Consider the following 19,886-nt stretch of genomic DNA (forward strand, 5'->3'; position numbering starts at 1 on the left):
TGACCCGGGTCCCTGGCACTGTGGGGCAGCAGTGCTAACCACTGTGTCACCGTGCTGACCCGGGTCCCTGGCACTGTGAGGCAGCAGTGCTAACCACTGTGACCGTGCTGACCCGGGTCCCTGGCGCTGTGAGGCAGCAGTGCTAACCACTGTGTCACCGTGCTGACCCGGTCCCTGGCACTGTGAGGCAGCAGTGCTAACCACTGTGACACCGTGCTGACCCGGTCCCTGGCACTGTGAGGCAGCAGTGCTAACCACTGTGTCACCGTGCTGACCTGGGTCCCTGGCACTGTGAGGCAGCAGTGCTAACCACTGTGTCACCGTGCTGACCCGGTCCCTGGCACTGTGAGGCAGCAGTGCTAACCACTGTGTCACCGTGCTGACCCGGGTCCCTGGCGCTGTGAGGCAGCAGTGCTAACCACTGTGACACCGTGCTGACCCGGGTCCCTGGCACTGTGAGGCAGCAGTGCTAACCACTGTGTCACCGTGCTGACTAGAGACCCTGGCACTGTGAGGCAGCAGTGCTAACCACTGTGTCACCGTGCTGACCCGGGTCCCTGGCACTGTGAGGCAGCAGTGCTAACCACTGTGACACCGTGCTGACCCGGGTCCCTGGCACTGTGAGGCAGCAGTGCTAACCACTCTGTCACCGTGCTGACTAGAGACCCTGGCACTGTGAGGCAGCAGTGCTAACCACTGTGTCACCGTGCTGACCCGGGTCCCTGGCACTGTGAGGCAGCAGTGCTAACCACTGTGTCACCGTGCTGCCCTGGGTCCCTGGCACTGTGAGGCAGCAGTGCTAACCACTGTGACACCGTGCTGCCCTGGGTCCCTGGCACTGTGAGGCAGCAGTGCTAACCACTGTGTCACCGTGCTGACCCGGGTCCCTGGCACTGTGAGGCAGCAGTGCTGACCACTGTGTCACCGTGCTGACCCGGGTCCCTGGCACTGTGAGGCAGCAGTGCTAACCACTGTGTCACCGTGCTGACCCGGGTCCCTGGCACTGTGAGGCAGCAGTGCTAACCACTGTGACACCGTGCTGACCCGGGTCCCTGGCACTGTGAGGCAGCAGTGCTGACCACTGTGCCACCGTGCTGACCCGGGTCCCCGATGCTGTGAGGCAGCAGTGCTAACCACTGTGTCACCGTGCTGACCCGGGTCCCTGGCACTGTGAGGCAGCAGTGCTAACCACTGTGACACCGTGCTGACCCGGGTCCCTGGCACTGTGAGGCAGCAGTGCTAACCACTGTGTCACCGTGCTGACCCGGGTCCCTGGCACTGTGAGGCAGCAGTGCTAACCACTGTGTCACCGTGCTGCCCCGGGTCCCTGGCACTGTGAGGCAGCAGTGCTAACCACTGTGACACCGTGCTGACCCGGGTCCCTGGCACTGTGAGGCAGCAGTGCTAACCACTGTGTCACCGTGCTGACCCGGGTCTCTGGCGCGGTGAGGCAGCAGTGCTAACCACTGTGTCACCGTGCTGACCCGGGTCCCTGGCGCTGTGAGGCAGCAGTGCTAACCACTGTGTCACCGTGCTGACCCGGGTCCCTGGCGCTGTGAGGCAGCAGTGCTAACCACTGTGTCACCGTGCTGACCCGGGTCCCTGGTACTGTGAGGCAGCAGTGCTGACCACTGTGCCACCGTGCTGACCCGGGTCCCTGATGCTGTGAGGCAGCAGTGCTAACCACTGTGTCACCGTGCTGACCCGGGTCCCTGGCACTGTGAGGCAGCAGTGCTAACCACTGTGACACCGTGCTGACCCGGGTCCCTGGCACTGTGAGGCAGCAGTGCTAACCACTGTGTCACCGTGCTGACCCGGGTCCCTGGCACTGTGAGGCAGCAGTGCTAACCACTGTGACACCGTGCTGACCCGGGTCCCTGGCGCTGTGAGGCAGCAGTGCTAACCACTGTGACACCGTGCTGACCCGGGTCCCTGGCACTGTGAGGCAGCAGTGCTAACCACTGTGTCACCGTGCTGCCCCGGGTCCCTGGCACTATGAGGCAGCAGTGCTAACCACTGTGACACCGTGCTGACCCGGGTCCCTGGCACTGTGAGGCAGCAGTGCTAACCACTGTGTCACCGTGCTGACCCGGGTCTCTGGCGCGGTGAGGCAGCAGTGCTAACCACTGTGTCACCGTGCTGACCCGGGTCCCTGGCACTGTGAGGCAGCAGTGCTAACCACTGTGTCACCGTGCTGACCCGGGTCCCTGGCGCTGTGAGGCAGCAGTGCTAACCACTGTGTCACCGTGCTGACCCGGGTCCCTGGCGCTGTGAGGCAGCAGTGCTAACCACTGTGTCACCGTGCTGCCCCGGGTCCCAGGCGCTGTGAGGCAGCAGTGCTAACCACTGTGTCACCGTGCTGACCCGGGTCCCTGGTACTGTGAGGCAGCAGTGCTAACCACTGTGTCACCGTGCTGACCCGGGTCCCTGGCGCTGTGAGGCAGCAGTGCTAACCACTGTGTCACCGTGCTGACCCGGGTCCCTGGCGCTGTGAGGCAGCAGTGCTAACCACTGTGTCACCGTGCTGACCCGGGTCCCTGGTACTGTGAGGCAGCAGTGCTAACCACTGTGTCACCGTGCTGACCCGGGTCCCTGGTACTGTGAGGCAGCAGTGCTAACCACTGTGACACCGTGCTGACCCGGGTCCCTGGTGCTGTGAGGCAGCAGTGCTAACCACTGTGTCACCATGGGCACCAAGTTTCCCAGTTTAACCCACACTTTTTCAGCATTGCGGAGCTGACCCCAGAGATCTGGGCGGCCACTTTGAAATGGTGTCCCCCATCTCTAAGTCAGCTTGTGCCCCCGGTCCATGGCCATCGTCACCCCCCCCCCCACGCATATGGGCATTACCCCCCCCCCCCTCCAAATGAGGACACCTCGCAAGTTTAAAACCTACTTCGACCTGCGCCGCTTGGTTACGCCACCTTCCGGCGGGATTCTGATTTCGATGCTTCCCGCCGGGACTATCCGCGGGCGGCAAGTCTGACGGGTAGCCCGTGGGAGACCCCCCCCCCCCACGGGTTCTACTGCTTTTGTTTTTTAGAGTCACTCGCTCAGGCTCCATCCCCTGCTCCCCGCTCTGCATTTACCATCATGTTCCTATCCCCCCGACAATCTAGCTTACACCACACCCCAACCCCCCGCCAACAGCACTAACAAACCGGGGGAGGCGGCACGGTAGCGCAGTGGTTAGCACCGTGGCTTCAAAGCGCCAGGGTCCTGGGTTCGATTCCCGGCTCGGGGCACTGTCTGGGCTGGGTCTGCCCGTTCTCCCCGTGTGTGCGTGGGTTTCCTCCGGGTGCTCCGGTTTCCTCCCACAGTCCAAAGATGTGCCGGTCAGGTGGATCGGCCGTGATAAATTGCCCCTTAGTGTCTAAAGGGGTTGGGTGGGGTTACTGGGTTATGGGGATAGGGTGGAGGTGTGGACCTTGGGTAGGATGCTCTTTCCATGAGCCGGTGCAGACTCGATGGGCCGAATGGCCTCCTTCTGCACTGTAAATTCTATGATTCTATGTCAATGCAAGAATATTCATCACAGTCATGTCCACTGCCCAACTTGTACAGATCCCACCTTCCGCAGAACCGGCCGCACTGTCTCAGAAACCTAATGCCCGCTCTCCGACACATTCCTGCTGTTTCTGTGTGGCACTGGGAGAAATCCTCAGATTCCTGCTTTAGATTCTTCCATCTCCTTCCTCGCTCCCTAAAGTTTACCTTCAGGACCTCATCTCCTTTCCTGCCCAAGTGGTTGGTGCTACCATGGACCGCGGTCTCCGTCGGACCGCGGTCTCCGTCGGGTCGCAAACAAGGAGGCCTCTCTCTCTCTCTAACCCTTCTCCCGCATTCCTGTTCCAGTGTGAACTCTAACCCTTCTCCCAGGCTCCTGCAGTTAGACAGGCCCCTCTTTCACCTCCAGAATGTTTTGCTTTTTATTTTATCGTGCCCTGCCCCTCAGAATCTTCATCTCCAAATACCCTCCCCTTCCCATTTCCACCTGCAAGCTCAGTTTCACGGGCGGAGTGTCTTGCTGCGTTCAGTCAGACGCAGATAATGACTTGTGAGCTTGACTCGGTGACCTGACCTTTTTTCCCGGCAGCATGGAAAAACGCCAATACTGTTGGCGGCAGAAAATGGCCGGTTGGACATGGTGATCCACCTTCGTGCCCTCGACTGTGACCACCAGATTAAAGACAAGGTATTCCCCTTGCAGGCAAAGCCCAACTCATTCATAAATATTGTCTGGGAATGATCAGGTCTCATTGTTAACACAGTGCGTCCAATTCTTCCTTCCCAACCCCAGGAAGGGAATGGCATCGGCCACCTGGCAGCGAGACAGGGTCATGTGCACGTGTTGGAGAATCTGATGGATGTGATCTTCACTGAGGCCCGAAACCAGGTTAGTCACTGACCGACATTCAGCTTTGTCTGTGGCTGTTGGCCCGACAGGTGGGGGCTCAATTGTAAGGACTGGGCGTTTAGCCCAATAGAGTCACAACACCATTAATGCACTCTTTATTAAAGTTACTTTGCCCTTTCCATTATTAAGGTTGATTTGCCACTGTCCAATGTGGAATAACTGTCCTGGTGGTCAATCACAAACTGGGCGAAATGAAAATCACTTATTGCCACAAGTAGGCTTCAAATGAAGAGCCCCTAGTCGCCACATTCCGGCGCCTGTTCGGGGAGGCTGGTACGGGAATCGAACCGTGCTGCTGGCCTGCTTTCAAAGCCAGCGATTTAGCCCAGTGGAGATTGGGAAAGGGTTCTGTGACCTTTCCACCTGGTGTTGTGTTGATCGGTGGGGCTCTCCTGTTCTGCGGTTATCAGTAACACATCAGTTGGTGCTCCCTTGATCTGTGCAGCTCAGTGACACTGGACAGAGCTCTCTCGGAGGCCCGGTAGCAGCGAGTGCTCTGTTAATGATATATTGTGTTTAATTGTACGCTGCTGGGGGCAGTAACTGGAGATTCACTCGTATCGCTACAAACAGACACAGACTGAAACTGCTCTTGATGGCTTGGGCAGTGTATGATTGTTATGGATAAATCTGGAATTACATTTTTTTGTAAATGTAGAGTTACCAATTCATTTCTTTCCAATGAAGGGGCAATTTAGCGCGGCCAATCCACCTAGCCTGCACATCTTTGGGTTGTGGGGGTGAGACCCACGCAGACACGGGGAGAATGTGCAAACTCCACACTGTCATGTGACAGTACCTTTAAGAAATGGGTGTTTATTACCGCAGTGATATCAGAGAGTGGGTGGAGCTGGGCTGTCCGTCAGCTTTTTACTTTCGATTTAGGCTGTTTGCTGCAGGGTGTGTTTTAGTTTGGTTTTCAGTGTTGGAGCTGAAGCCAGACAGAGCAGGCGTACTGTTGATCTCTCTGCCATGAAAAGACTACCTCTTGTGGGCAGCACGGTGGGGCAGTGGGTTAGCCCTGCAGCCTCACGGCGCCAAGTCCCAGGTTCGATTCTGGGTCACTGTCCGTGTGGAGTTTGCACATTCTCCCCGTGTCTGCGTGGGTTTCGCCCCCACAACCCAAAGATGTGCAGGGTACGTGGATTGGCCACGCTAAATTGCCCCTGAATTGGAAAAAGATCAATTGGGTACTCTAAATTTAAAAAAAAAGACCATCTCTTGATCATTTGGTGAATTCACAATTATAAATGTTCTCAGTAGTGAATGTAAACCTAATGTGCTTCTGGTAAAAGGTGTTTTAAGTCGTATGGATGTTAAAAGGAAAGCTTAAAGGATTACTTAGTGTTGCATTCTTTGGGGGTTGTATTTGAAGCGATGGTTGCTAAGATGTTCACCGTATGTTTTAAAAAGGTTAACCTAAGTTCATAGAATAAACATTGTTTTGCTTTGAAAAATACTTTTCCATTTCTGCTGTCCCACACCTGTAGAGTGGGCCGTGCGCTCCCCATACCAGGAAGTCGGACGGAAGTAAAACGGGGACAGAAACACAAAGCAGTAAGGGGGAAAGTGTAAGGCAGAGAAGCCATAGTCAAAAATCAAAAAGGGCGACAGTACAAGGTACAGTGACTGAGGGGAGCTCAGTGAATAGGCCCAGTAATACTAAAAGGAATAAAACGGGAAGTGAAAACATTAATGGTAAGCGATGCGGCAGGTTGTTACAGGAAGATGTGGGTTCGACGACAAGGAAAATTAGGAGAAATTTTAAAAGGGAAAAGAACTTAGGAGAGGTTACTGATAGAACATGGAACATACAGTGCAGAAGGAGGCCATTCGGCCCATCGAGTCTGCACCGACCCACTTAAGCCCTCACTTCCACCCTATCCCCGTAACCCAATAACCCCTCCCAACCTTTTTGGCCACTAAGGGCAATTTAGCGCGGTCAATCCATCTAACCTGCGGGTCTTTGGAACAGACCTCTTCATTCACCTGAGGAAGGAGCAGCGCTCCGAAAGCTGGTGACATCGAAACAAACCTGTTGGACTTTAACCTGGTGTTGTAAGACTTCGTACTGTGCTCACCCCAGTCCAACGCCGGCATCTCCACATCACGTCTTTGGAATGTGGGAGGAAACCGGAGCACCCGGAGGAAACCCACGCAGACACGGGGAGGACGTGCAGACTCCGCACAGACAGTGACCCAAGCCAGGAATCAAACCTGGGACCCTGGTGCTGTGAAGCCACTGTGCTAACCACTGTGCTACCGTGCTGCCCTGAGGTGTTAAGATTCAAAGCCAACATAAGGGTATATTTACCTGAATGCTCGTAGTATTCGGAATAAGGTAAATGAGTTGATGGCGCAAATTATCGTGAATGACTCTGATTTAGTGGCCATTACTGAAACATGGTTAAAGGATGGTCACGACTGGGAGTTAAATATCCGAGGGTATCAAACTATTCGGAAGGACAGAGTGGATGGTAAGGGAGGTGGTGTAGCTCTGTTATTTAAGGATGACATCGGGGCAATAGTGAGGGATGACATCGGTGCTATGGAGGATAAGGTTGAATCCATTTGGGTGGAATTCTGAAGAAAGTAAAGGGATTGTCCCTCTTGGGATGTGACGAGGGGTTACGGGATGACCACGTCCAATTATGCTGCGGCCAACGGCTGGAATGGAGACTTGCCAATCAAACATTTCAGCTAGAGGGTGCTAAGGAATTGTCCCAAACTCCTTCAAACCCCCCTTGTCTGCTTGTTTTCAGGATGGACAAAGGGTTTTGCACCTCGCGGCTGAGGGTGGTCATCTGGATTGTGTCAAATTGCTGCTTGACAACCATTCTCAAATCAACGTGCTGTGTAATGTGAGTACTGGCGGGAAGCAGTGCGAGTACAATTGGTGTGGAACAGTGCGAGTGTGTGTAGTACAATCCTGGATTGCCTTTCGTCTCAGTGGGGTTGAAACCCTGGATTCATCACAACGACAGCCTCTACTTACATAGCGTCTTTAAATTGGCACAAACGCCCCAGGGCCCCTCAAAGGAGTTCCATCAAACGACATTTGACACTGAGCCTGTTAAGGAGATATTAGGGCCGACAACTAAACCTGGTCAAAGAAGTAGACGCTAAAGGAGAGTTTTAACAGGAGCGAGAGAGCCGGAGAGGTAGGGATAGGGAATTCAGGATCTTGGCAGGTGAAGGCAAAGTTACAGGTGCTGGCCTAAAATCTGGATTGCTGAAGAGATCAGAATTGGAGCCCTGCTACGATCTTGGAGAGCATTAGCGTCAATAGAGGATTGGTTGACAGGCTGGAAGCGAGGAGTGGTGTGAAACGTGCATTTCTAATTTGGCAGGCTGTAAATAGCGGAGTGCTGCAAGGAACAACTTGCATCATCGCTATTTACAATCTATTTAATGACTTCGAGCAAAGGATTAGCAGCAATCTATCTAAATTTCTCACACGTCTGAAACGCACTGTCTGAGAGTCTGGTGGAGACAGATTTACATTCAAACTATATTAACCTGACTCCGCGTGTCCCCTATCTTGTGCCTTTTACCAAATTACTTTTGATAATCCAAGCATGCTACATCCACTGGTTACCCTCTACTTTACTAGTTACATCCTCGGGAACGTTAATACTTTTGTGGGATATGATTTCCATTTCACATAGTGATGTTGACTTTGTCTGATGGTACTATGCTTTTCTAAGTGATTAGATATCGTGAATAGTAGATTCTAGCTATTCTGTATCAATTACGTCATTCCCTGTTTTCATTACCACTCCTTTTTTGAGTTACGATGTTGCATTTGTTAGATTTCAATCTGCTGGGTCTGTTCTTACTTTATTGCAAGGATGCAATGAAAACATTTAAGTTTTCTTATCCCTCTTCTACCCTCACATGTTTCCCTTTGAACCTGTGGAAAAATCTCTTTAATATCTCCAGCGAGACCTCGTTTGCTTTGACCATCAGTGCATTTCTCATTTCCCCAGTTTCTACACTTCACAGATTGAAATTGATGTTGGAAACTAAACCTTGCTTTGTGAGCTAATTCAAAATCATCCGCCATTTCTGCTGCCTGCCTAGCAGTTTTAGCCTTTCCTCTTCCACATGAGTGAATCTTCAAATTCCTCCACAATAACCGTTTCCCGAGGAGCTTCATACACTCGGGGTTGGATTCTCCGATTCTGAGGCTGTGTCTAGAGCTTGTGTCTAGTCTTACGATGGAGAAGTCGGCGGCGCCCTCGCTCCGATGCTCTGCCCAGTGGGGGGCTAGCAGCCTCGCCACAGAAACGCCCCGGCGTTCTCGGCGTGTCAGGACGGAGAATTGCCAGATCTGTGGCCGCGTATGCGCACGGTCGCAACGTACAACACGGCGGCAGCCGCGCGCGGACCCGACCTGTAACCCCCCTCGCCACCCCCAGACCACTCCCCCCAGGCCCCGCCGAAGCCCCCCTGGCCAGCGGAATGGCTCCCCCCCCACCCCCGACTGTGGCGGAGCTGGACACAGTCCGCGGCCGGCACGCGGGGTTGGCGAAACCTCAGACCACAAGTGACCCACGCCTTCGGGAAGTCGGCCCATCGAGTGCGGAGCATCGGGGGAGGGCCTTCAGGTGACGTCCTGAGGCCGCACCGATGACGCCGTTTTGGAGGGGGGGGCGGGGCTATGGAAACAGGCGCCGCCCCCGATTTCAGCGTCAAAGGGATTCTCTGCCTGATTGGCAAAGACGATTTTCGCATCGGCAATCAGAGAATCTCGCCCTGGGTCTATTTTCAATGCTTGTATCCACCTATCCCCACTAGGCCTTTGACTAAGAGAGGTTACACCTTCCTCTAGACTCCTCATCACGAGCATTTAACTGCACCCTTTCAAGTTGATAATCCATTTTCCGAAGTTCAAATTCGCTCTATTTTTCTCTGGCTTCTGTTATATCTACACGCCTGTCTTCCCTTCTCTCCTGCCATTGTCACTCTTTCCCTCTCTTTTTCCTTTGCTTTTTGAAAAATTTAGAGTACCCAATTCTTTTTCTTTTCCAATTAAGGGGGGCAATTGTCGCGCGGCCCATCCACCGAGCCTGCACATCTTTGGGGCTGTGGGGGCGAGACTCGCGCAGAAACGGGGAGAATGCGCAAACTCCACACGGGACAGTGACCCGGGGCCGGGATCGAACCCGGGTTCTGGGCACCGTGAGGCAGCAGTGCTAACCACTGCGCCAGCCGTGCCGCTCCCCTTTTTCCTTTGCTTTCAATTCCAACTCAAGCTGTCTCAGTTGCTTCATCTCCAACTGAATTGTTACGAATTGCAGTGGTGCAGGCTGTGTGACAAATCTAAATGCTGAGCTACTGCGTGAATTATGTCCACCTTCCTCACCCCTGCAGGTAAAATCAACTACAGTTTGACTGCCAAATCCAAACGCTTTTCATCACCGCCCTTGGTAAACAAACCAGAGTGACCTCTTCAACTCCCAGTTCACTCCCTCTGTAAACTGACAGGAGTATCAACTGAAAGAAAGCCTTCACACACGAGACTGTCTTTAAATTCCACAATCCCAACCCAAACTAGGAATCATATTTTTTAATCCATGCAGAGAGCGTCCAATTTTTTTTTTAGGATACTGGACCAGATCCCAACATTTGTTCGGATAACGGACGAGAGCGCAGCAAAATTAATTTGTGAAACTGTGGGGAAAGAATAATTCATGCCAGGCGTGGTGACCCTGACCAATGAGTATCTTTTATGTTCATTCAAACACGGAATTAAGCGCATTAACATCCAAGAAATAGCGTCACCATTATCAGTTAATGATAATCTTTATTATTGTCACAAGTCGGCTTACGTTAACACGGTAATGAAGTTACCGCGAAGATCCCCTAGTCGCCACATTCCGGCGCCTGTTCGGGGACACGGAGGGAGAATTCAGAATGTCCAATTCACCCAACAACACGTCTTTCTGGACTTGTGGGAGGAAGCCGGAGCACCCGGAGGAAACCCACGCAGACACGGGGAGAGCGTGCAGACTCCGCACAGACAGTGACCCAAGCCGGGAATCGAACCTGGGACCCTGGCGCTGTGAAGCGACAGTGCTAACCACTGTGCTACCTTGCCAACCAAAACAGTTCTTAAACACAAGGAAAAACTTAATCTTACAATCTATACCTGCTACTAATCCCAATAAGGCAGCCCAATACAGTTCAAATGCCACTTATAAATAAAGTTAAAATAACAGGTTTACTTACTTAGCTGTACAGAACTTTGGAGAGAGTTCCCTTCAAGAGCACATCCAGTACAATTCTGCTCAACGTAACACATTTGGCCAAACTGCTGTTCAACTTAAAATCCAATACCAGACGGCAAAACTACAGACCTGGTTCCTCCCATTAATTACATCATCTGTATCCAACTATGCTTAGCTGGGAACTAAGACCAATCCATCATAACTTAACATCACCCTGGCACAGTGGTTAGCACTGCTGCCTCACGGCGCTGAGGTCCCAGGTTCGGTCCCGGCTCTGGGTCACTGTCCGTGTGGGGTTTGCACATTCTCCCCGTTTCTGCGTGGGTCTCACCCCCACAACCCAAAGATGTGCCGGTTAGGTGGATTGGCCATGTTAAATTGCCCCTGAATTGGAATAAATAAATAATTGGGTACCCTAAATTTATTTTTTAAATTAATTAATTAATTAATGTCACCCCAGGAAATCTCCAGCAATCATTTTTTAAAAATTTAGAGTAGCCAATTCATTTAAGGGGCAATTTAGCGTGGCCAGTCCACCTAACCTGCACATCTTTGGGTTGTGGGGGCGAAACCCACGCAAACACGGGGAGAATGTGCAAACTCTACACAGCCAGTGACCCAGAGCCGGGATCGAACCTGGGACCTCAGCGCCGTGAGGCAGCAGTGCTAACCACTGTGCCAGGGTGATGTTAAGTTATGACGGATTGGTCTTTGTTCCCAGCTAAGCATAGTTGGATACAGATGATGTAATTAATGGGAGGAACCAGGTCTGTAGTTTTGCCGTCTGGTATTGGATTTTAAGTTGAACAGCAGTTTGGCCAAATGTGTTACGTTGAGCAGAGTTGTACTGGATGTGCTCTTGAAGGGAACAGACAGTGACCCAGAGCCGGGATCAAACCTGGGACCTCGGCTCCCCAGCAATCACAATTCCATTATCTTTATCTGTAACCAAGTAAGTGGTTAGAATCAATAATTTGCTCATTCTTTTACCACTCCTTAATTACAACTTTAGCAGAGACAGTCTGGGTACTTTAACCGAGGTTGTTTTCATAATGTTATTGCAACAAATATATACCGTTACCCAGGCTTTTAAGACCACTACCGCAACGGATAAAAAAATACAATATAGATAACAATTACTACATTAATTACACCTGGGCAGGACTGGAACCAATGTCCTAGGGGGTGCTTTTGCTAACACTGTTGGGGAGGTTTTAAACTAATGTGGCAGGGGGATGGGAACCAGATTAGGAAGTTAGGGGTCAGTAAAGAGGCAGCAACTAAAGCCAGTGAGGTACTAGATAATAAACTCAATGTGACTAAGGGGAAGAGTAGACAGGGAAGAGATGATGAACTCAAAGGGACAGGTGGTCTGAGGTGCATTTGTTTTAATGCAAGAAGTGTAGCAGGTAAGGCAGATGAACTTAGGGCTTGGATTAGTAACTGGGAATATGATGTTATTGGTATTACGGAGACTTGGTTGAGGGAAGGGCAAGACAAAATATCCCAGGGTATAGATGCTTCAGGAGGGATAGAGAGGGAGGTAAAAGGGGTGGAGGAGTTGCATTACTGGTCAGAGATGATAACACAGCTGTGATTAAGGAGGGCACGATGCAGGATTCGAGCACTGAGGCAATATGGGTAGAGCTAAGAAATAGGAAGGGTGCGGTAACATTGTTGGGACTTTACTACAGGCCTCCCAAAAGCGAGCGTGAAGTAGAGGTACAAATATGTGGACAGATTATAGAAAAATGTAGGGGCAATAGGGTGGTCGTGATGGGAGATTTTAACTTCCCCAACATTGAATGGGACTCATGTAGTGTTGGAGGCATAGATGGAGCAGAATTTGTAAGGAGTATCCAGGAGAGTTTTTTAGAGCAGTATGTAAATAGTCCAACTCGGGAAGGGGCCGTACTGGACCTGGTATTGGGGAATGATCCCGGCCAGGTGGTTGAGGTTTCAGTCGGTGATTACTTTGGGAGTAGCGATCACAATTCCCTAAGTTTTAGAATACTCATGGACAAAGACGAGAGTGGTCCTAAAGGAAGAGTGCTAAATTGGGGAAAGGCCAAGTATAACAAAATTCGGCAGGAGCTAGGAAATGTGGATTGGGAGCAGCTGTTTAAGGGGAAATCCACATTTGAAATGTGGGAGCCTTTTCAGGAAATGTTGATCAGAGTGCAGGACAGACATGTCCCTGTGAAAATGAGGGATAGAAATGGCAAGATTAGGGAACCATGGATGACGGGTGGAATTGTGAGACTAGTTAAGGTGAAAAAGGAAGTATACATAAGATCTAGGCGACGTAAAACTGATGAAGCTTTGGAGGAATATCGGGAAAGTAGGACAAATCTCAAACGCGCAATAAAGAGGGCTAAAAGGGGTCATGAAATATCTTTGGCTAACAGGGTTAAGGAAAATCCCAAAGCCTTTTATTCGTATATAAGGAGCAAGAGGGTAACTAGAGAAAGGATTGGCCCACTCAAAGACAAAAGAGGGAATTTATGCGTGGAGTCAGAGGAAATGGGTGAGATTCTTAATGAGTACTTTGCATCGGTATTCACCAAGGAGAGGGACATGACGGATGTTGAGGCTAAGGATGGATGTTTAAATACTCTAGGTCAAGTCGGCATAAGGAAGGGGGAAGTTTTGGGTATTCTAAAAGGCATTAAGGTGGACAAGTCCCCAGGTCCGGATGGGATCTATCCCAGGTTACTGAGGGAAGCGAAGGAAGAAATAGCTGGGGCCTTAACAGATATCTTTGCAGCATCCTTGAGCACGGGAGAGGACTGGAGAATTGCTAAGGTTGTCCCTATGTTTAAGAAGGGTAGCAGGGATAATTCAGGGAATTACATACCTGTGAGCTTGACGTCAGTGGTAGGCAAACTGTTGGAGAAGATACTGAGGGATAGGATCTATTCACATTTGGAAGAAAATAGACTTATCAGTGATAGGCAGCATGGTTTTGTGCAGGGAAGGCCATGTCTTACAAACCTAATAGAATTATTTGAGGAAGTGACAACGTTAATTGATGAGGGAAGGGCTGTAGATGTCATAATCATGGACTTCAGTAAGACGTTTGATAAAGTTTCCCATGGCAGGTTGATGGAAAAAGTGATGTCGTATGGGGTTCAGGGTGTACTAGCTAGATGGATAAAGAACTGGCTGGGCAACAGGAGACAGAGAGTAGTGGTGGAAGGGAGTGTCTCAAAATGGAGAAAGGCGACTAGCGGTGTTCCACAGGGATCCGTGCTCGGACCACTGTTGTTTGTGATATACATAAATGATCTGGACGAAGGTGTAGGTGGTCTGATTAGCAAGTTTGCAGATGATACTAAGATTGGTGGAGTTGCAGATAGCGAGGAGGACTGTCAGAGAATACAGCAAAATATAGATAGATTGGAGAGCTGGGCAGAGAAATGACAGATGGAGTTCAATCCAGGCAAATGCGAGGTGATGCATTTTGGAAGATCTAATTCAAGAGCGGACTATACGGTCAATGGAAGAGTCCTGGGGAAAATTGATGTACAGAGAGATCTGGGAGTTCAGGTCCATTGTACCCTGAAGGTGGCAACGCAGGTCGATAGAGTGGTCAAGAAGGCATACAGCATGCTTGCCTTCATCGGACGGGGTATTGAGCACAAGAGTCGGCAGGTCATGTTACAGTTGTATAGGACTTTGGTTAGGCCACATTTGGAATACTGCGTGCAGTTCTGGTCGCCACATTACCAGAAGGATGTGGATTCTTTAGAGAGGGTGCAGAGGAGGTTCACCAGGATGTTGCCTGGTATGGAGGGTGCTAGCTGTGAAGAAAGGTTGAGTAGATTAGGATTGTTTTCGTTGGAAAGACGGAGGTTGAGGGGGGGGACCTGATTGAGGTCTACAAAATTATGAGAGGTATGGACAGGGTGGATAGCAACAAGCTTTTTCCAAGAGTGGGGGTGTCAATTACAAGGGGTCACGATTTCAAGGTGAGAGGGGAAAGTTTAAGGGAGATGTGCGTGGAAAGTTTTTTACGCAGAGGGTGGTGGGTGCCTGGAACGCTTTGCCAGCGGAGGTGGTAGAGGCGGGCACGATAGCATCATTCAAGATGCATCTAGACAGATATATGAACGGGCGGGGAACAGAGGGAAGTAGATCCTTGGAAAATAGGCGACAGGTTTAGATAAAGGATCTGGATCGGCGCAGGCTGGGAGGGCCGAAGGGCCTGTTCCTGTGCTGTAATTTTCTTTGTTCTTTGTTTAATCACAGTCTTGTTTAGCAAGGGGGTGAAAGGTTCTCAGGAATATGAAAAATGAAATGAAATGAAATTGGAAATCGCTTATTGTCACAAGTAGGTTTCAAATGACGTTACTGTGAAAAGCCCCTAGTCGCCACATTCCGGCGCCTGTTCGGGGAGGCTGGTACGGGGATTGAACCGTGCTGCTGGCCTGCTTTCAAAGCCAGCGATTTAGCCCTGTGCTAAACCAGCCCCTGTCTAGATGGGAATGTGGGAGTTGACATTGTAATCGGATCAGCCGTGACCTTGTTGAATAGGCTGAGTGGCCTATTCCTGTTTCCAATTCGAATGCCCTGAAGTAGATCGAACGGTTAAGCAAGAGATTTTACATTGCTACAATTTTACGTTGTGTTTTCCAGTAACACAATGCTGCGGTGATAAAAGACATTTCACCTCCCAAAGAATTGAACAACATTGTGTCTGAATTTCAGCGCTGGTGCGATGCCCGGTATGTCGGCGATTAGCTGACCGAATCAAACAGCATGTTTCTTGAGTTGTTTGTGAGAGGCAAGGTTCAGACTGTACTCACCCCCAGCCAAACCCAAAACAGAATATCTGTGGTCAGATGGAATTCTATGGTTGGACAGCCCCTGTGCTGTTAGCTGCATTAACAACCAATTTGTTTAACTTGCCAACCAATTGGTACGTTTTGTCCTGTAGTATACATTGTGATTGTTTGAAATTTGGCATTCTTGTCTTTGTCCAAATCAAAAGCCTCAGTATCGTGTCTCTTGTCTTTTCAGCAATAATTTATCATTTACGGGATAGGCCAGAATTCGTTGCCCATCTCTCATTGCCCATTGAGAAGGTGGGGGTGAGCTGCCTTCTTGAACCGTTGCAGTCTGTGTGGTGTAGGTGCACCCTCCATGCTGTTAGGGAGGGAGTTCCAGGATGTTGCCCCAGCGACAGTGAAGGAACGGCCGATATATTTCCGAGTCAGGATGGTGAGTGACTTGGAGGGGAACCTCCAGGTGGTGGGGTTCCCAGGTATCTGCTGCTCTTGTCCTTCTAGATGGCAGTGGTCGTGGGTTTGGAAGATGCTGTCTAAGGAACCTTGGTGAGTTACTGCAGCGCATCTTGTAGACGGTGCACACGGCTGCCACTGTGCGTCGGTGGTGGATGGAGTGAATGTTTGTGGAAGGGGGAGCAATCAAGCGGGGCTGCTTTGTCCTGGATGGTGTCGAGCTTCTTGAATGTTGTTGGAGCTGCGCTCATCCAGGCAAGTGGAGAGTCTCCCATCGCACTCCTAACTTGTGCCTTGTAGATGGTGGACAGGCTTTGGGGGGGCAGGAGGTGAGTTACTCTCCGCAGGATTCCCAGCCTCTGACCTGCTCTGGTAGCCACAGTATTTATACGGCTGGGTCCAGTTCAGTTTCTGATCAATGGTAACCCCCAGGTTGTCGATTGTGGGGGATTCAGCGATGGTAATGCCATTGAATGTCACGGGGCGATGGTTAGATCCTCTCTTGTCGGAGATGGTCATTCCCGGGCACTTGTGTGGAGTGAATGTAACTTGCCCCTTGTCAGCCCCGAGCCTGGATATTGTCCGAGTCTCGCTGCGTTTGGACACGGACTGCTTGGGAGAGTGTTTTCCTCCAGGATGGACCCCCAGGATTGGGAGAGGGCGGGATGGGGGGGGGGGGGGGGTTGGGAATGTTGGTGGAGAGTGACGAACAGAAGTTGCTCAATCTCCGGATATGGGAATGACCATTTGGGACATGTGAGGAGAAATTTCTTCAGTCAAGGGGTTGGGGATCTTTGGAATTATCTGACCTGGGTAGTTGTGGAAGCTTCATTGCTGACTATATTTAAGGCAGATTCAGGTCTCCTGGGGAAAGAAGGGGTATGGAGACTGGGGTGGAAAGTGTTGTTCAAGCCCTGGGTCTGCCGTGATCGCGCTGAATGGCAACGTCGACTCAACGTGCATATGGTCGACGCCTCCTATCTCTGGTGTTCTTGTTGGTAGTAGCAAAGTTATGTTGATGGGACGGCCATGAATTTGGTCATGACAGTTTATATGGATGGTCAGACTAAGGGAGGTTAGCAAGGCAGTCCACCGGGTGCGATAACATGGTTAGTTGAGATGCGATTGAAGTCAGCGAGGTTGAGAAATTGCTTAATGCAAGAGGCCGAGAGAAGAAAGCAGTGAAGAAGGATTTTAAATGAGAGGTGACAGGTGGATCAGGATTGAACAAGGTTGCGTTGTTTGTGTGGGTGGTTCAATGGTAGAATTCTCGCCTGCCACACGCCAGGCCCCGGTTCGATTCCCGGTCAATGCAAGGCCAATGCGAGGGCTGCACAGTGGCATGGTGGTTAGCACTGCTGCCTCACAGCGCCAGGGACCCGGAGGACCGTCTGCACGTCCTCCCCGTGTGAGCGTGGGTTTCCTCCGGGTGCTCCGGTTTCCTTCCACAGTCCAAAGATGCGCGGGTTAGGTGGATTGGCCGTGATAAAATTGCCCCTTGGTGTTCAGGGATGTACAGGTCAGGTGAGGTTAAGGCGATTGGGCCTAGGTGCTCTTTTGGAGAGTCGGTGCAGACTCGATGGGCCGAATGGCCTCCTTCTGCACAATCTATGATTGCAGGACACGCATGCACCTCAAAGTCGGAGAAAGTGCCAGGGAAGTGGCAATAATTTTCATTGCCACCACAATTAGAACATAAGAACTAGGATCAGGAGTCGGCCATTCGGCCCCTCGAGCCTGCTCCGCCATTCAATGAGATCATGGCTGATCTTTTGTGGACTCAGCTCCACTTTCCGGCCCGAACACCATAACCCTTAATCCCTTTAATCTTCAAAAAACTATCTATCTTTATCTTAAAAACATTGAATGAAGGAGCCTCTACTGCTTCACTGGGCAAGGAATTCCATAGATTCACAACCCTTTGGGTGAAGAAGTTCCTCCTAAACTCAGTCCTAAATCTACTTCCCCTTATTTTGAGGCTATGCCCCCTAGTTCTGCTTTCACCCGCCAGTGGAAACAACCTGCCCGCATCTATCCTATCTATTCCCTTCATAATCTTATATGTTTCTATGAGATCCCCCCTCATCCTTCTAAATTCCAACAAGTACAGTCCCAGTCTACTCAACCTCTCCTCGTAATCCAACCCCTTCAACTCTGGGAATAACCTAGTGAATCTCCTCTGCACACCCTCCAGCGCCAGTGCGTCCTTTCTCAGGTAAGGAGACCAAAACTGAACACAATACTCCAGGTGTGGCCTCACTAACATCTTATACAATTTCAGCAGAACCTCCCTAGTCTTAAACTCCATCCCTCTAGCAATGAAGGACAAAACTCCATTTGCCTTCTTAATCACCTGTTGCACCTGTAAACCATCTTTTTGCCACTCATGCACTAGCACACCCTGGGCGAAATTCTCCCCCAACGGCGTGAGGTCCGCCGACTAGCGCCCAAATCGGCGCCAATCAGACGGGCATCGCGCCGCCTCAAAGGTGCGGAAGTCTCCGCATCTTTGGCGGCCTAGCCCCTCAATGTCGGGGCTAGGCCGGCGCCGGAGGGATTTCCGCCCCGCCAGCTGGCGCGGAAATGCGGCGCATGCGCGGGAGCGTCAGCGGCCGCTGACAGTTTCCCGCGCATGCGTAGTGGGGAGAGTCACTTCCGCCTCCGCCATGGTGGAGGCCGTGGCGGAGGCGGAAGGGAAAGAGTGCCCCCACGGCACAGGCCCTCCTGCGGATCGGTGGGCCCCGATCGCGGGCCAGGCCACCGTGGGGGCACCCCCCGGGGCCAGATCGCCCCGCGCCCCCCCCCAGGACCCCGGAGCCCGCCCGCGCCGCCTGGTCCCGCCGGTAAATACCAGGTTTAATTTACGCCGGCGGGACAGGCAATTCCTGGGCGGGACTTCGGCCCATCCGGGCCGGAGAATTGAGCCGGGGGTCCCGCCAACCGGCGCGGCCCGATTCCCGCCCCCGCCCAATCTCTGGTACCGGAGACTTCGGCGGGGGCGGGGGCGGGATTCACGGCGGCCAACGGCCATTCTCCGACCCGGCGGGGGGTCGGAGAATGACGCCCCCTGTGTCTTACCGATATGGAGCCAACCTTTGGCTGTCACTACGCTATTACTGGTAGATTTACTGTGAAGGTCTAATTCTTGATTCTTTAATCAGCAAAACCTCAATGCTCTACACTACGCAGTGAGACAGGGACACCAAGACGTCTGTCGTTTACTGGTGGAGGAAGGAATCGATGTGAATGCAGTGGGAAAGGTGAGGAAGAGCGTTTACCACCTCTCCGTAAACTCTGAGCAACCCTCATCTGTGCTGAATTAACTGATCTCAGCCACGGGGTCCAATTGGTCGCAGAATCCCGCAATAAAATAACAAAATAAAATCAGCCAGGGTTCCCACGTCTGATCAGAATTCAGAGGCTACTGCACAGATTTCGAATGGTGACAGGGTTTTGTTTGCCTCCTACTGAAACCCTGTTGAATACAAATTGGCTGGGCTTATGCATGAAGGATAGCCACTTGGGTGAGGCATTAGAGGGTGACCGATGCCTTTGGAAAAGGAGTGGCAAAGTTTGGGGAGAAGACGGGAGGAGATGTTCCGAATGGCTAACTTGTCACCATGACACTACTCAAGTCTGGCGTCAATCCATATTGTCGCCTCTAACGTAGCCTCACATGGAGGATAGCCCCATTTCTCATTGATTTAATCGATCTACGGACATTGAATTGTGTCTGATTTGGTCAGACTTTCTGAGGGTGGGGGTGGGGGGGGGGACAGAGAATAATAAGCAACCGACTGTTTCACCGACTGTGATTGACATTAATTGTGCCATTTTGTCTTATGATTGACAGTCTGCCAGTCTCCATCTCGCGGTCAAACACAACTTTGCTCAGATTGTCAAGCTCTTGGTCGACGCCGGGTGCGACATCAACATTGGTGACCACGTAGGTTCTTGTGACCACTGGGGTAATGTGAACCTTTAAACCCAACT

The 19,886-nt window shown here is 51.4% G+C and overlaps 1 protein-coding gene across 7 annotated transcripts in view; it reads left to right on the forward strand.

Annotated features, from left to right (window-relative positions):
• LOC140403020 (ankyrin repeat and death domain-containing protein 1A-like) overlaps positions 1-19,886 on the forward strand; it is a 101,663-nt gene that overhangs the window by 59,719 nt on the left and 22,058 nt on the right. For 4 of the 7 annotated variants that reach the window (XM_072490675.1, XM_072490673.1, XM_072490674.1 and 1 more), the window contains 5 exons: positions 4,097-4,195; positions 4,301-4,396; positions 7,180-7,278; positions 19,055-19,153; positions 19,747-19,839. In XM_072490675.1, the coding sequence (XP_072346776.1) occupies positions 4,097-4,195; positions 4,301-4,396; positions 7,180-7,278; positions 19,055-19,153; positions 19,747-19,839 (486 nt within the window). The remainder of the gene's footprint in view (positions 1-4,096; positions 4,196-4,300; positions 4,397-7,179; positions 7,279-19,054; positions 19,154-19,746; positions 19,840-19,886) is intronic. The other 3 variants (XM_072490676.1, XM_072490677.1, XM_072490679.1) reach the window with 3 other exon arrangements.

The sequence above is a fragment of the Scyliorhinus torazame genome, chromosome 26 (genome assembly GCF_047496885.1).
Source record: "Scyliorhinus torazame isolate Kashiwa2021f chromosome 26, sScyTor2.1, whole genome shotgun sequence".
Lineage (NCBI taxonomy): Eukaryota > Metazoa > Chordata > Chondrichthyes > Carcharhiniformes > Scyliorhinidae > Scyliorhinus > Scyliorhinus torazame.